General features: G+C 46.4%; 2 protein-coding genes across 2 annotated transcripts; both read right to left on the reverse strand.

Moving 5' to 3' along the window:
* Window positions 1–1975: 1975 nt before the first annotated feature.
* LOC311492459 (F-box only protein 41-like) lies at window positions 1976–8942 on the reverse strand (the record flags this gene model as incomplete). The annotated part of the gene is made up of 16 exons (XM_084550750.1): window positions 1976–2142; window positions 2809–2924; window positions 3027–3185; window positions 3381–3499; window positions 3627–3722; window positions 3799–3951; window positions 4048–4163; window positions 4735–4958; window positions 5032–5198; window positions 5320–5463; window positions 5540–5604; window positions 5730–5915; window positions 6480–6552; window positions 7876–7955; window positions 8032–8517; window positions 8805–8942. 16 exons carry the CDS (start codon window positions 8940–8942, stop codon window positions 2080–2082), a joined length of 2385 nt encoding a protein of 794 aa, XP_084406876.1. The 3' UTR covers window positions 1976–2079.
* Window positions 8943–11843: 2901 nt separating this feature from the next.
* LOC311496002 (uncharacterized protein) lies at window positions 11844–13307 on the reverse strand (the record flags this gene model as incomplete). The annotated part of the gene is made up of 2 exons (XM_084555720.1): window positions 11844–13039; window positions 13181–13307. The coding sequence occupies 2 exons, from the start codon at window positions 13305–13307 to the stop codon at window positions 11844–11846; spliced, it is 1323 nt and encodes a 440-aa protein (XP_084411846.1).
* Window positions 13308–17092: the final 3785 nt, after the last annotated feature.

Genomic DNA, 17092 nt, shown 5'->3' on the forward strand with positions numbered 1-17092 from the left:
TTTTTTGTTAAGCTGTTATTGTTTAGGTTTTATAGTATAAAGTTGTAAATAGTTGTTTTTGTATGCAATGACTCACTTTTTAGGCTAATATTTGTTTTATGCAGCTAACATTAGTCTTTTATGCTAACATCAGTTATGTTATTACTTTGGATTGTTTTTATAGCTCTAAAGTTTGTTTTTATGCAAACTTTTATTTGTTGTTACTTTCGAGGCTAACATTTTTCAATGTAGCTGATGTAAAATTTTTATGCTAACTTTCCAAGATTACTTTTTGGGCTAACAATTGTTTTGTTAAGCTAACATTAGTGTTTAACATGATTTTTTACATTTATTTTGTTATGTTATTTTTAGGCTAATATTTGTTTTATGAAGCAAGATTCAAGATTTCTTTACTGTCAATTTCTCTATACGTTTACGACACACAGAAAAATCGGAAAAACGTTTCTTTCTCTCACACGCATAGAATAAAAAACCTAAATAGCAAATGTTAGACTGTTCTGAAAACTTTTTTTTCATTATTTAAATTCTATATCTCTTCCTAGCCTCCCAGCTAATAGTAGCTCTTGTCTCATTTTATACGAAAAGTCTTCAAATGCCTCTTTAACCCTTTTTTTACGACTCGCAGATATCCGATCAGAAACAGATGAACAGCGCCCCCTGTTGGTTCAGCTCTGTAACATCATTGAGAAAAAGTCGAGACCAAACTGATGAGAACGTGATTTATTGACACGTAGCATCTACGAGGTTTACAAAGACATATTTGAATCAACACATCTGCAGCAATGACTCATGATTCACGTCTTTGGTGCATAAGTCGATGCTTCCTGTTTGCTTGTGCAAAAAAACGTTTGTGCATAAATCTTGTGCTTATTCATAAGGTAAAGCTAACGGGTTTCATTTAAACCTAAGGCAAGACGAAAGGATTTATGGTCACTTCAGTTCAAGAATTATGGCTTTTAAAGAAGGACGAGGATTTTCTTAAAACTATGAATAAAAGTTTGTTGGAGAAGATTCCGAGCTTTTTAAAGCCATGTAGACAAAGAAAGATAAAAGTTAAAGGGTTGTGAGACGTGGGAGGTGAAGGAGTTTGTGTCGTAGAGAAAAAGGGGGTTGTGACACATTTAGGTGATTAAGGATCCAGGTCTATCTAGGTTCAAGTCAATTTCTTTGAGTTAAAAAAATCTTTTTAAGACTAACAAGCACCCAAACTACTAACCTGTCTGAATAGTCACGGTTTAGCCGTATTTATGAAGACCACTTTAAGAGGAAGGAAGTGAGGAAGAGAAGCCCTGATTGACTCTTAGCTTAATCTATTATTCACAAAGAAGTTTATGATGCGCTAATTTCAGCCTAAATATTTTTAATCTTTGGCTCCTTCTCTAACACGTTTCCGTTCATTCTTGTTTATTTCAGCCTGCTGTGTTTCTATGGGGCATGCTTAAGGCTCATTAAGGTACCGCGGGACTGGAAGCTGTAACCCACGTAAGTAGCCTACGTCCGTAACCTAAGCCGGTCTGAGTCATTTATACTTGTGTACTCGGTCTGTAACTGCGCCACCCAAACACTAGTCGGCGCTGCTGTGTCTTTTTCACCAGTCGGGTTAATTTTTGTTTCTGCTTCCTGCTTCTCAACGATGGCGACTGAAGACAAGTCATACAAATGTTTGTATCTCTGGAGATGGAGAAGCAGCCGGAAATACTAAAGCGGAAACACACTACTACCAAAGGGACCAATCACAGCTGGAACATGGTCGCATTTCTTGGGAGGTGGACGTCAGGCGACGACGTTAGGGTCTATGTAGGGCTGTAGCCATAGCTACACCATCAAATTGACGCAGAAGATTAAACCACCTATTAAATTCAGATTCAAGTAAACAAGGAGTTGCACAAAGAGCCGGCTGAAATAAATTATGCCCAAATTATTCTTTAAAGACGCCTGAAAATGTTGGATGTTCCATAAATGTTGAATAACACAGCACAGGTAACAGGGTTAAGTCCATATTTAGGCTTTTGATTTAGAGTAGGGGGACGACGCCACTGAACGTCCTCAAATCTGTAGAAGAAGAAGTTTGTGTTGAGGTCACGAGGATCCTTCAGCTTTAACCTGGAGGACGTCGCTCAGTCCAGGACGCTTCTCAAGAACCTGAAGACGTAGGAAACAACAGACATAACATCACTAATGTAATATAACATATGACAGCAGCGATTCTCCTCCAGGTTTTAGACTTTGGCTTCTTTTTGTTGAATTAACACAAAACCAGGGGATGTTATTATAAAACCAGATTTAATAATAATTACTCTGTTTGATGTTGTATAACTTCTCACTGATTCATGCACGATGGCTTCAACTGGAGACGTAACATTGCACATTTAAAGATTTACAAATTTTTGGGGGGGATAATAAATAAACAGTTTATTGACGTACAATCAAATGTACGAGATGCTAAGAATTCTAATAGCATAATGCTACAAACATTTTATGCTAACAGTTTTATCATGCTAAAATTCTTTTCATGCTGCCGTTAATTATTTATCATACAGTTAGTTTTTAACGTTTGTTTTATTAAGCTAATGTTAGTTTTAAATTTCCTTGTGCTAATGTTTTTTTTACTAGTTTTGAGGCGAATATTTGAATTATCACGCAATTTTGTTAATTCTTGTTCAAATTTGTTGTGTTAGGCTAATGTTTTTTTCAAGCAATTTTTTCTTATATTTTACGTAAATGTTTGTTTTTGAACATAGATTTCGTTTTAATGCTATATTATTAATATTTAATATCATGTTGTGCTGTTTTTACAGTGTAACTCGCCTTCAGTGTGCTGAGAATCTCTCCAAACAGGCGCTGAGCTTCCTCCGTGTCCGGCTCTTCAAAGTAATCCGACGCTGAGACCTTGACCACGATGGACCTGATGTTATCGCACACACCTGTAAACAGAGGAGGCCTCGCTGATCATTTACAGCTCAGACTGATAAGAAATCACAAAGTGTTTCCTCGTCACGTTCACGGCAGCTGTGGATGTGTCTCACTGTGGAAGTGGAGGACGGCCTGACCGCTGACTGGCGTATGAGTCAGGATCAGCGTCTGCAGACTCATCAGTCCGGCGTTACACAGCTCTGTCGCCACCTGCAGGCCGAGGTCGGAAATACGCTCCAACTCCAACACCTGCAGGTGAGCACAGCTACGCACTGAAGAAAGAATACACAAAATACACAATAAATGGTTACGGCTCTGAATGGTCATCATGTTTACTCCAAACCTACTTCAGCCCTGTTATGCTAATGCTAGTTTTGCGTTAATGTTTTTTAGCCTACAGTTAGCGCTAATGTTACTTTAAGTTTTTTTATCTGATTAATGAGAGAACAAATTAAACTTTCACTCACCGACAGAAACCAATGCCTGGGTTCCACAGGAGGCCCCGCCCACACTGAGCGAGCGGAGGTGTGGCCAGCATCGACCAATCGTCTGCAAGCAGCCGTTACCAAAACGAGTCGGCTGTTGGCTGAAAGAGAGAAAACATTTAGTTTAATTAAAGAGTTAATGATTGAAAGATGTTTAAATATATTTAATTTAATTAATTAACATAATTAAATCGACTCAGTGTATCTACAGTCTGTGTTTGCACTGACCAGGGGTGAGACGGCGCCACCTGCAGGCTAACGATGCTCCTGCAGCCGGCACCCAGGGCCCAGAGAACGTCCTGACTGGCAGGATCTGAGGAACTCCTGCAGGTAACCAGACAGATAGACAGGTAAATAGACAAACAGACAGGTAACCAGATGGACAGGTAACCAGTCTCACCTGTACGTGAGCGTCTGCAGGTTCCTACAGTAGCAGCTGACCAACCACAGCGTCCTGTCTGTGAGGACGTGTGGACACTGAGAGACAGACAGGTGGAGCAGACTGCCCCCTGCTGACCTCAACAAGGCCTCCACACCTGGCTCCAAGCTGCCCCTGAAGCACACACACACACCTGTCACACCTGTGGTTGTATCTCTGTGAGGACCTAACGTTAACGTGGCTCTGATAGCTGAGGGCCCCCGTAGTTACCTGGTGTCCCTGTGGTGGTCCTCTCTCGTCTCGTTGTCTCGCCGTCTTCGAGGCTTCAGGTCGTTCAGGACGATGCTCTGAGTCTGAGTGCACCACTGAGACAGCGTGGTCATGAACTACAGGTAGAGAGACAGGTAAACAGTCAGACAGGTAGACATACAGGTAAACAGACAGGTAAACAGTCAGACAGGTAAACAGTCAGACAGGTAAACAGACAGGTAAACAGTCAGACAGTTAAATAGTCAGACAGGTAAGTAGTCAGACAGGTAAACAGACAGGTAGACAGTCAGACAGGTAAACAGTCAGACAGGTAAATAGTCAGACAGGTAAACAGACAGGTAAACAGTCAGACAGTTAAATAGACAGACAGGTAGACAGTCAGACAGGTAAAAAGACAGACAGGTAAACAGCCAGGTAAATAGTCAGACAGGTAAATAGACAGGTAAACAGTCAGACAGGTAAATAGACAGACAGGTAAACAGTCAGACAGGTAAACAGACAGGTAAACAGTCAGACAGGTAAATAGACAGACAGGTAAACAGTCAGACAGGTAAACAGTCAGACAGGTAAAAAGACAGACAGGTAAACAGCCAGACAGGTAAACAGACAGGTAAATAGTCAGACAGGTAAACAGACAGGTAAACAGTCAGACAGGTAGACAGTCAGACAGGTAATTGGCTCCTCTACCTCGGCCGACACTCTGGCGTTCTCCAGGCGGAGGCGTGTCCAAACCGCAGGGTGCCTAGCAACGAACCGCCAATCAGAGCACACCTCGGCAGCGCGCAGCAACGAGCGCACGTCCAAATACGGGAAGACGCAGAATAGCCCCGCCCTCAAACGCAAAGTGTCCGCCCCCAGCTGTCTGTCACCGTGACGATTGGAGGGGGTGGAGTGCAGGGAGGAGGGGGCCTCTGGGAGGAGGGAGAAGGGGGTGAGAAAAGAGGAGGGACAAGAGAAGAAGAAGAAGAAGAAGAAGTGTTTTACCTGAACCAGGTGTCTGAGTCCTGGAGAAGACCATCCTCTTCATCTCAGCCCTCCACAATCCCTCCTCTTCCTCCTCCTCATCTTCCTCCTCCTCATCCTCTTCCTCAGTACTGTGGTGATGGAGGTTTCTTTTACTCCACGTTCTGCCCCATCCTCCTCCCCCAGCCCTGAAAACACAGCAGGAGAAAAGAGGAGGAACAGCTAATGCTAACATGCTAACAACCTTAGCATGCTTTTAGCTAAATGCTAACATCTGATGACGGCGCTAGGAGTCAAGCACTAGTTTACCAGAATCTGTCTCTCCTCCCGTCTCCTCTCTCTCGTCGGGTCCAGGCTGGAGCGTAGAGGGGTGGGTGGATGTGGACCGACCCCCCATCACAGTCCCAACCCCCCGAGCCCAGAGACAAGGTCCTCATTCGATTGGTCAGACCGCTAATGGAGACAAACAGATATTAGCTTCAGTCTGAGACTATGAGTCTAGTTCAGAGTCTGTGATGCGTTCAGGTACCTGTGGTGATGGAGGCCGTACGACTGCTCCCCAAGTCTGCAGGAGCCCGACACGCTGTAGCTCCTCTGGAGGAGGACAAGGGAGGACGAGGAAGGACAAGGAAGGACAAGGAAGGACGAGGAAGGACATGTTGAGTCATAGAGTCACTGATCCAGACAATAAACGTGAAGCTGTTTTAGTTTAGTCCCACCCTGTTTCCCATGGTTCCTAGCATCTTGTTTACGTTGTCGACGCTGCCGTCCAGACTTTGTCCCCCTCGCTCAGGTCCAGGTGTGAACTGGTCGGCGTACCTGTCCAGGTGCTCGTGATGTGAGCCAAGCAGCAGTAACTGTCTCTCTGCCCGATCGGCTCGTTCCAGCAGCGTCTCAATAAATACCTGCGATCAAACGATTCACGAAAACAAATCGACGGTAAAAACACGTGACTGGTTCTCTACAGGAAATGCACGTTAAATGAACTGGATCAGAACAGTTTTAATTAACGTCCTCAGGCTTAAGCTAGCTTGCTAACAGTTTGCTAATAGTAATGCTAAAAAAGTGAGCTAAAGGTAATTAAAACAGTTAGCATTGCTAGCTAAAACTGCACCAACTAGGTACAGCCTCAGTCTTTCATTTACATTTTCAACATTAAGTTAGCCTGTTCTTAGCTTGCTAACTGTTAGCCTCTGCGGCTTCGAGAACACCAGTCTTCTCACAACTCACTAAGAAGTTAAAAAGCAAAATAGTTGACTAAAGTAATGCTAAACATCGAGCTAAAGCTAACTAAATATTGGGGCTAGCTAGCAAGCTAGAAATGTGAAATAAACTGCTGATATTCCCAACAGCCTTACCCTTTCCTATATTAAGCCTGTCGTTAGCTTGCTAACTGTTAGCCTCAGTGGTGTCTAGACACCAAAAGAATTAAAAAACTAAACAGTTTGCTAAAAGATCCACAGCGTCACCTGGAGTCTGGATTTGGCTTCGGCCTCTTTCTCCGCAGTCTCCCTCAGAAAACACTCGATGTCGACCATTTCCCTGCAAAACATTTATTTCACAACGAGTTGATGATCCATCCAACAACGGGAACGAATGCAGCAGATGCCTCATTTAAAAGAGACGTTGTGATAAATAACCAATTATGTATAAAATACGTGAAAACATGACAATAGACAATAAACCAGATGAAGACACTCAGACGGACCGACCTCTGAAACACCCTCAGGCTGCTGAGCCTCTGTCATCTTACATCTATCACCACCACCAACCACTGAGTGTGTGTTAGTGTGTGTTAGTGTGTGAAGCTGACAAAATTGGACATGTCCTCTGACTGTCCGATCACATCACGGGCTCATATACTGATCAGCCACAACATTACAAACGCCTGTAAATGGTTCTCATGGTAAATCTAGAAAAACAAAACTGAAACCAGGTTGGTTTTTTGGATGCAACATTAAAATAATTGATGATCTCTTTAAGGTTCTTCTGAAATCTTCTTCCTGGTATTTACCAACACCTGAACATGACAACGGTACAGTGGTGGTCCTCTGACTGTAGACTGTATATAAAGATGGACGGTGGAACAGCTCCTCTAAAGTGAAGCTAAATCAAGTAGAGCTCCCCCTGGTGTCAGGCTGCAGTATAGGTCATAAGCTCCACCTCCTCCATGTTAGTGGGCGGGACTTGGGCCAAACTAAAACACTAAAATACACGTCAAATAATTTTCTTTCAAGGATGGTTTCTGTCATTTTAGGTAGTTAATATAAAGTTGACGAATGTTCAAGTGTCAGTTTTTGGGTTTCAGTTTGTTATTTGACGCTATAGAAACAGGATGTGACATAATGCCGACTACCAGTTGCCACGCCAACCAATCCATAAAGTGGGACCATGAGAGTTGTAAAAACAAAAAGTCCAGTGTCTCCATCATCTCCTTGTAACAGGTGGAGGTAAAGCAGAGCGTAGTATTAATTAAACTAAAACGTGAGTGAGTCTGGAGGAAGTGTGGGCGGGGCATCGATATCACGGCTCCACGTGGCTCCGCCCTCAGACCGTACTGATCAGACTCTGGATCCAAAGTCACAACATGGCTCCGCCCCTATCCCCGGGAGAATAGAGTCAGTTTGACCAATGAGAGGAAGAGGAGTCGTGTAGTCCATATTTATATACAGTCTATGCTCAGACTCCAGCACCTGATAATCAGAGTTAGTTGATGATTCAACCGGGTGATTATTCTATTCAGCTCAGCCCACTGACTGAATGAAGACACAGTTGAAACAACATCTCTCTGAGTTATTTGACACTAAGACATTTTTTATTCTCTACATGATGATGACGACAAACAAACAGAAACCAGACACTGACTGTTGTCGTTCACTCAGCTCTTTCTCTTTTCCTTCCAGATCTTTCTTCAGCTGCTTCATCATCTCCGAGGCGGCCGAGACCTGACGGACAAAGAAAAGCTCCTGAATCAAGAAGTATGATCTTGATAAACTAACAGGCGCCACCTTCACCACTGACCTGTCTGGACAGGTACGTCGCCGTCTCTTCCACTTCCTGTTTCTCGCTCCTCAGTCGTTCGGCGTCCCTCCTCTCCCTCTCTAGCTCCGCCTCCCTCCTTCGCAGCTGCACCTTCAGGCGACCCATGCGGCGGTTCACCCTCTCCTCCACCTCTGCAAACGTCTGGGCGATTTTACAATCCAGCCCCAGGCCCAGACGCTCCTCCAGCCCGATCCCCACCGGCAGCTCGAAGTCCAGCTGGACCCGGGGCTCTAGAGTCCCAGGGAGGACCAGGGCCATGGAGGTGTCCTCCGGAGGAATGCGATCCGATGGGCTGAACATTTCTCTGAGCAGCTGGATGGAGGCGGACGATGAAGCCAGATCCAGGCAAGCCAGCGGCAGGGGGAGGCTGTGGGGCACCGAGGCCGGAGCAGTGCTCTGGTACTGGGATGGAGCCGGGCCGGGGAGGGGGACGGGGGCAGCAGGTGTGGAGCTTCTAACCCGAGCCTGGAGGGAAGATGAAGATCATGTAACGTTCAAACAAGTCGATTAGGTAATGCGTTTAGCCCCGCCCACACAACTCTCATAGGGGAATTTGTTCTGGAGTCTCTCCGTTGGGAACTGATTCTGCTCCAGCAAAGATCTGACGGACCAATCAGATCGCTTGGTCGGACTTTAACGGACATATATCAAGAAGCTTTACATAATCTGTCTCTCTGATTGGTTGTACCATCGACCGGTCGATTAACCAGGAAGTGAATGAATTCTTGGTGAAAACAAGCGTTCGTATTTACCCGTGAAAGCACCAGCAGGGTCTCGTAGGTGTGCCGGCTGACCAGGTGAGCCCGGAGCTCAGGTACGGACGAGAACCGAAACCCGTCGCCACAGCGAGGACAGAAGTAGGGCAGCTCCGACGAGGACGAGGAAGACATGATTCAGCGGCGGAGCAGCAGACCTGGGAGATAAAACAGGAGCATGAAGCGACTGCAGCGGAGAGAAGAGGAGTAGAAGAAGAAGAAGGAGGAGGAGGAGGATGGAAATCTGGGTCAGTGGGCGTGGCCAGCTCTACATAATTTAACGAGTAAACGCAGCTGATTGGGTCCACGCTGCTGGATGTGACGTTAGTGGGACATGGTCCTCTTCCACGCCACTGGTCGACCCGTGCAGAGGAATTTAAATCATGGATGAATGAGCAGGAATAAAGAGATGTCTGGGTGTGGACCCCCCCCACCCCCCCGCTCTGTTCACCTCCTTTAATCCTGGTCTCCTCCTCAGGTGTTCACCTGCAGGAGCCTCTTCAGGACACGACTCAGCTTCATATGAAACAAACATCATGTCTTATTTTCCTTGCAGTGTTTAATTAGCATTAGCATTAGCTGCTCTGCATCAATGAGCAGGATTTACTGAAGGTCTGTGTGTACGGAAGCCCAGAGCTGCCAATTAAAGATGTGTTTCTACTTATTTTAGGCTTAATAGATGCAAAAATAAAAAATATGGAGGCAAACCCTCAAAAATTCTTAAAATTAAAATGAATTATGGCATTGAGAAGTAAAAACTGACTCATAATTACAATAATATAAGGGAGAACTTTAAGGTAAAAAGGCAATTTTTTCACGTGTTATGACAGAAAGTCAAAGTAATATGATAAAAATATATGAATTATGACATTTTAAATAAAATAAAATTTTAGAAAATGAGTGAACATTTTGCAAAAAGTCCAAATATGAAGAAAATATTCACATAAATGACAAAAACTATGATAGAAATATAAAAAAATATGTGAAACAAGTTCACATCCAGTCTAAACAAGCTGAGGTCAAGACTGATTTACTGATAATCGATCAGATCTTTGATTAATGTTCTCGACTAATCGAGTCCTTTGATTGATTAATCGATTGAACGGCTCCAGCTTTAGACGCAGAGACCATGTTTGTTTTATTTTTATTGGCTGTTTGAGGCTCAACTCCCACTCACCGACCGATCCCTGTGATTCCTGATCGTCAGCTGATCGTCCATCGACCAGTCGACGCTTCACTCGATCCTCGTTCGGTACCAAAATCCCGTTCCCATGGTTTCCTCGTTTCCCCCCGCTGCGTTGGTGGCGGACCGACCGGTCCGGTTACCGCGAACTGATCCCTTGTGCGGGATGGAAACGTGTGTGTGTGTGTCTGTGTGTGTGAGTGTGTGTGTTAACCCCACCACGTGACGATGCTGCTGACGTAGATACCGCGTGACCTGTCATTCCGTTTTATTATTATTATTATTATTATTATTATTATGTTTTATTCCTTGTTAAATCATTGTTACTAATAACAATAATCGTATCTTTGTATTATTTATAATTATTCGTAGTGTTCATATTGTTGTCAGAAACAACAACAGACTCTAATAATAATAATAATAATAATAATAATCAGTGTGTAGAGGTGGTTCAGACCTGTAAGTACCTGGGTCAGCTGATCCAGACTCTGTGGTAGATGGAAGGACCTCGAACTAACTCTGGTCCATCATGAACAATGTCCACCAGCCTCTACAGGACACCATAGACAGACAGAGAGACAGACTGCTGTCTCTGTCCTGCTCCATGGACAGGTTGAGGAGGACGTTTGTCCCTCAGGACATAAGACTTTACAACGCCTCCCTGTGAGGAACCAACTGTGGTCATTGATGATCCTACTGTATATTTATATTATTATATAACTTAAATATAGTTTATATCTGTTTATATTATATCTATATATCTGTTATTAATGTTGTAGTTGTGTCTCTGTCCACCAGGTGGCGCCAGACTCCCTCATTAAAAACAGAGGTAGACTTGTTACCCGCTGAACAGACACGTGATCTGCTCGCTCCATTATTTACTGCCGTTACCATGGCAACGCGACCTTTACGGGCCACCGCACTGGTACGAGCCGGTTCAGCTGACCGGGACGGTCTGTTGCCCGGCAACAGCATCCAGCTGATGGAGGGAACAGGAAGTGCAGAGGAGTCTGATGATGATGATGATGATGAAGATACTTGATGATGATGATGATTCTGGTGGTGATGAAGGTGACTAAGATAATAGTGTGACGACGATGAAGATGTATTTGATGATGAAGATACTTGATGATGATGATGATGATGATGATGAAGATACTTGATGATGATGATACTTGATGATGATGATATTTGTTGAAGATGACGATGACTGAGATATCAGTAATAGAGAGTTTGATGACGACGACACCAATGATGATGATGATGATGATGATGATGAAGAACCAGTCAGACTGTTTGTTTTTGTTTGTTTGTTTGTTTATTGACAGCAGCCTTCATGCAGAACGAGGACAGTAAACAGTGTCACTACAGGACACGTATCCCACAATGCATCAGTGCAGCTTCAACCTGCAGCCACTCAGTGTCTCCACAGACATTAGTCCTTGTAACCATGGAAACAGACGAGGTAGACGATCCATCTAGAAAAATAGAGATGTCTTACAAACATAGAAATATGTCCACAGGAAAACATTCACGGTTTGTCCACGTCCACGTCTTCATGCACGAGACGTCACGTTTTACAGGTAGACCACACCTGCGCCTCCAGAGTCCACGCCCACGTGAGCACCGGATGATTGACAGCTAAACCAGCTGGTTCCTGCAGTGGACCTCAGCCACGCATGCGCGCCCTGAGAGGACCTCTGAACACCTGGACACACCTGTCAGGTCCTCCTTCCCGCGTCAGCTAAAACAGCCTTCGGTGTGACGTCACAAGGAAACGTTTCCGGTTGACGGTTCAAATCCTGAGGCAGCGGCCTCGCTGGACCAAAAGAACGGGAGCTCGCGCCGCTGTCTTACACGCCAGGCGCGTTCAGGGCCAGTGAGTAGGCGGCCATCATCTGCGCGCGAAGCTGCTGCTTGACGTGCACGCGCCCATGCCTCTTCCTCTCGTCGCTGCGCGCGAACCTCTTGCCGCACACATCGCAGGAGAACGGCTTCTCTCCGGTGTGCGTGCGCGTGTGCGTGGTCAGGTGGTCGCTGCGGCTGAAGCTGCGCGAGCAGATGGAGCACTGGAACGGCTTCTGGCCCGTGTGGATGCGCACGTGCCTGTTCAGTTCGTCCGAGCGCGAGAAGCGGCGCTCGCAGCCCTGCACGGAGCACGGGAACGGCTTCACCTTAGGCCCGGTCTTGGCGGGAGATCTCCTGCCTCCGCGTGACACCTTGGGAGCTCCTGCCGCGTGCACGCTGTTGAGGTTCACCATCGGGAACGCGCCCTGCAGGAGGGAGGAGAGCAGGTGGGCGTCCAGGGTGGTGGGGAGGGAGGAGGGGGGGCAGTGGAGGCTGTTCCCGCTCTGCACGAGCTCCGTTTTGATCCCCGGTCTGCCGATGACGTAGCTGCCGGGGTCTCCTCCGGTAACCGGGGCCGCCGTTAAACTCTTCAGCCAGTCCTCCAGCCCCAGCGGCTCCTGCTTCACCTCACAGCCGGGCTTCAGCTCGCCCTGCCCGGCGTCGCTGCTCAGCAACGAGTCGATGAAATCAGACACATCCACCTGTTGCTCCAGAGCCGAGAGCGGGAGGAGGGAGTCGGCCGGGAACAGTGCATCATTCCCGGCCGCGCAGGGCTGTCCACACCCGCTGCTGCAGCTGGAGGTCACGAACTCGCTCTTAACCACCACCGGGAGGGAAGCGGAGGCGGGAGGCGGCTGCTGGGCTGCTGCAGCGGGGGGAGGGATGCTCAGGTCGGGGCTGGAAGCCACACCTGGAAACGGAGCGAAGAGCTGCGGGGAGCTGGAGGCTGGTGCCGGGGAGGAGGACGGGCTGTCCCCCTGCAGCTGCTCCTGCTCCATCTCCGTGCAGATCCCCACGATCTCCGTGATCATGTTGAGGATGGCGTCCGCGGTGCTGCTCAGCTGTCCTGCCGCCGACGGTGCGTCCGGGTCGGAGAAGAAGCTGTCGGTGTAGCCGAGGGAGGGCGAGAGCGTGTCCGAGGAGCAGTCACTGAAGTCGGAGAAGAAATCTGAGTCAGAGGCGTCGGTTCCCGGAGAGAAGACTGGAGAGAGAGAGGGAGGGGGAGGAGGAGGAGGAGGAGGAAGAGGAGGGGGAGTTAGTGTCATTGCATAATATCAGCTGATCGGTCAGATCACCGCAGTGTCAATCAATAAACATTAATCCATCATCGATCTGTTCTCACCTTGACTGAACGGGGACCCCACGTCAGAGTCCGCTCCGTCGCTGGGGCTCGAGCCCACACTGTCCACCCACGCGCTGCACGCGTCCTCAAACTCTGACATGAAGCTGTCGTCGCGCTCCAGAAGCATGTTGCTGTTGTTGTTGTTGTTGTTGATGATGATGTTGCTGCTGCAGAAAAGAAGCGGCTGAAATCCTCAGACTGAGTCCTGGTCGGATGAGCGGGGATTCCCCCTTTAGTGTCCTTTGATTAATCCGTTACCGGAGCCGCCGGTGTCCCGGTAGTTAGTCCGCTCGGTGATGCTGAGGATGCTGAGCTCTCTCCACTCGCCGCCGCTTTTATACTCTCCGTCTCCTAGGTAACTCCAGTCGCTGCCTCATTGGTCCAGAGCGGCGCGAGGGATTCCCCCCGCCGCGCGCTTCGTAGCTGCCCAAACATGGGCAGCATCCGGATGTGACGGCGGGTATCCCCCGCGCCATAAAAGGAAAGGCGGCAGAGCGACGTAGACGGAGCGGAGCGCGGGGTTTCCTCCACTGCGGCAGCGGGTTACACAAGAGGAGCAGGTGAACGGAGGATGCACCGGAGGATGCACCGGAGCTCAGAGGCGGAGCAGGTCCTCCTCACGGCCTCATCAGCCACAAACAAAACTTTATTCACTCGTTCATTCGTAACCAGAGCGGATGAACGCGCCCTCCCCGAGCTCCGCAGTGCTGCAGAGGAAACACGTTATCACACGTTACCGGGCCACATGTGACATTCCTGCACAGGGATGCTGTCGCCATGGCAACGGCAGGAGATATCCAGGGCAGGCCTTATGTAAACGGAGCACTTATTTATATTTATATTTCCACATTTGTGACCACCTGCAGGTTTTAAAGGCTGTTTAATATCTGGAAAATAAAAATATATGTATGTTATTGGTGCAGGGGATGAGCAGCAGACGTGACCGTTTGGAGAGGACCGAGTAGACTTAACCTCCACCTGCAGCATCCGCCCGGGCCCCAGCTGGTTGGTAGTTCAGTTTAAACTCAAGTCCAACACCACTACACGCAAAACCAGGACAAACCTCACCCTGAAACAAGACCAGTTAAAATACAACACAGATCTCAAAAACAGTCCAGAAAACCTGTTCAAATCAGAGTCCGAGATAAGTCTGAGATAAGTCTGAGATAAGTCTGAGATAAGTCTAATATGAGTCTAAGATAAGTCTGAGATAAGTCTGAGATAAGCCTGAAATAAGTCTGAAATAAGTCTGAGATAAGTCTGAACACCGGTGTAAAGTAACATATACATCTGGTCCCAATCCTACAAGAAATCAAAGACTGAACCCTGGTACACATTAAATGTTTGTCTACCGTCTCTAAAGGATAAATTCAATCAGAGTTGATCATGATGTGGTTCATCTATCATCGTGTTGGGCCGATCTCAACTGTCATTGGTGGAGAGACGGATGGGGGACGTCCTGGATGCCACTCCAGCCAGTACCCCCCAACACATCGCAGCGTTTTACTGTAGTTGCTGAGGAATCATGGGACTTGCTGTCTTCACCGCTATAAGTCTGTTGTCACGTGACTTGAGCTGCACCGTTAGCAGAGTGGCTAGCTAGGTTGCTCACCAACGTCTTCTTCAGTCTTTACGATGTTCGAGGTTTGAAGTTCACAAATCAACTAAATATTGTCGATTTTAGACAAAAGTTACACGTCACAACTTTATGTAACGGGTTTCTATTCTGTAAATGTCATGTCTGTCTGTTTTGTATCGGATCACACTGTTTTGATTTAATTAGTAAAAACGGAAAATGCATTCGTCCTGCAATGCTAAACTTTAGCTAATCAGCACCAGACTCAGCCGAGGCTCATGGGAATGAAACACCAACGATGGTAAAACACTTGATCCTGACGATGGCGCTAGAAGAAAACACTAAACACTTTAACATTCTCCAAATTAAATGATTGAAGCAGTCTGCAGACAAACCTCTTCTGCACAAAACATTTTGTCTCTGCAGGATGAATTCAGGAGCAGCATCTAGTGGAGATAAGAGGAACTGCAGCTTTCAGCATTTTAGCCTCGTCTGTTGTATTTTTATATTTGTGATGCTGGTTGTGGTGGTGCACCTCTCTGACTTTTAACTGGTCATGACCTGGTCAGACCATGTCCAGACTGTATTCAGACCGTGTCCAGACCGTGTTCAGACTGTGTCCAGACCGTGTCCAGACCATTCTGGTGCTGCTCATCTTTCGTTTGCACCGACTAAAATGACGTCTCGGTCCAGTCGCAGCAACATGCCCCCGATGAGCAGGAGAAAAAGAGAAAGCCCGCTCGTATGAACGTGTGAGGAGACTATATCCAGAAAGATGATGGAAGAATCTGTGTGTGGGTGAAGTAAGAGAGGCTGTTGCCATGGCGTCGTGCCACCTCCTGTTCCCTCCACCTGTTACAAATAACACCCAGCGACAGAGACGTTAATATGTTTAGAGCCTCGTGGCGTCAGAAATTCTCTGGCCTCTAGTTTGTCACTCGAAGCCACTGACTCACACGTTTATTCAGTTTATGGAACAGTTTTAGATCGAGACTCTTCTCCAGCACCAACACTGTCTGGAGGCATCTGGTCATCTGGGATTCATCCTGGAGTCATAAAGAACCATCGTCATCCAAAGAAAGACCCTCTGCTCTCCACCGTATGGAGGCAAAGACATAGAATCTAAAAATGAATGCAAAAGCTATTTGCAGACCAATCCAAAAGTTCTAAAATTAGCCCAAACTACAGATGAACTAGGCCTCATCCAAACTAAGTCAAGAACAACATGTGAATCAACAGTAATACTAGTCCAAATACAAGCCTGAAAACACTCTTAATACCAGTTACTACAAAACTAACGAGTCCAAACCGGTCTAAGACTGTGACCAAAACAACAGTAAAACCTGTGAAACTTCAGATCTAATACAAGTACAAAATGAAGCGCAAACCAGTCTGAAGTGGGACTACAAATCCCAGTTAAACCGGTCCAGACTACACGTGAGACAGAGTCTATAAAACCAGTCCTAAACCTCATTCATACATGAACATTCTAAATGTCCACCCCAGACTGTTATTGTAGGACATAAGAAGACTTTTTAACTTTTGTGACTTTTTTCAAACTTTTTCATTTTCGTGGAGAAAATCAAGATTAATGTAGTTACCATATATGGTTCCTTGTTCTAAAGTGGTAAACTAATGTAAACATGTATTTAAAACATTAGAACATTATCACAATAGCTAACATTAGACCACGACTTCTTCTTCATGGTTCCTAATAAAGCAGTTATCAGTGTTCATGTAGAGGTGGACCTTGTAGACCACATTAGACCTTCTTGATCTTCTCTGATCGGCTGAGTGAAAACCACATGCTTCTAAACCTCACTGAGAGACAACGGGGCACAATTTAAAATATGTGTGAAGTTACCAAATATGGATCCTTGCCCCATAAAGAGGGGACAATGTGTTTTGGTCATGGTTCAGTCTGCATCAACGAGGAGAATCAAAAGGTCGTAACATTTCAATTAAGGTTGATTGTTTGCTCTGATTGCTGATTGCTAGCTTCTTGAGGTGTCGTGGGCCTAACTTAACGAAACATGGGTGAAGGGAGGTGCCCACTTGAAAACCCCAATGACATGCTGCATACTGCTGTTGACTAGGCCAGGTATCTGATGTCTTCATGTTGGTTAGTAGCTGGACAGGTGGCTGCTAGCCTGCTGGTTGGTTTCTCAGTTGGACTGGGCCTCTAAATGTGTTTTGACTGGGACCTTGGCACAAGGGATTGTAACATCTAATCCTGTGTATTAATGAATGAAAGAAAACCAAGTGAAAAACAAAACCAGTTCAACGTCAAACCCAAAAACCAGTCTGAATCCTGTCTAGTACCAGCTCCAGTTCAA

The sequence above is a fragment of the Chelon labrosus genome (genome assembly GCF_963514085.1).
Source record: "Chelon labrosus genome assembly, chromosome: 1".
Taxonomy (NCBI): Eukaryota; Metazoa; Chordata; class Actinopteri; order Mugiliformes; family Mugilidae; genus Chelon; species Chelon labrosus.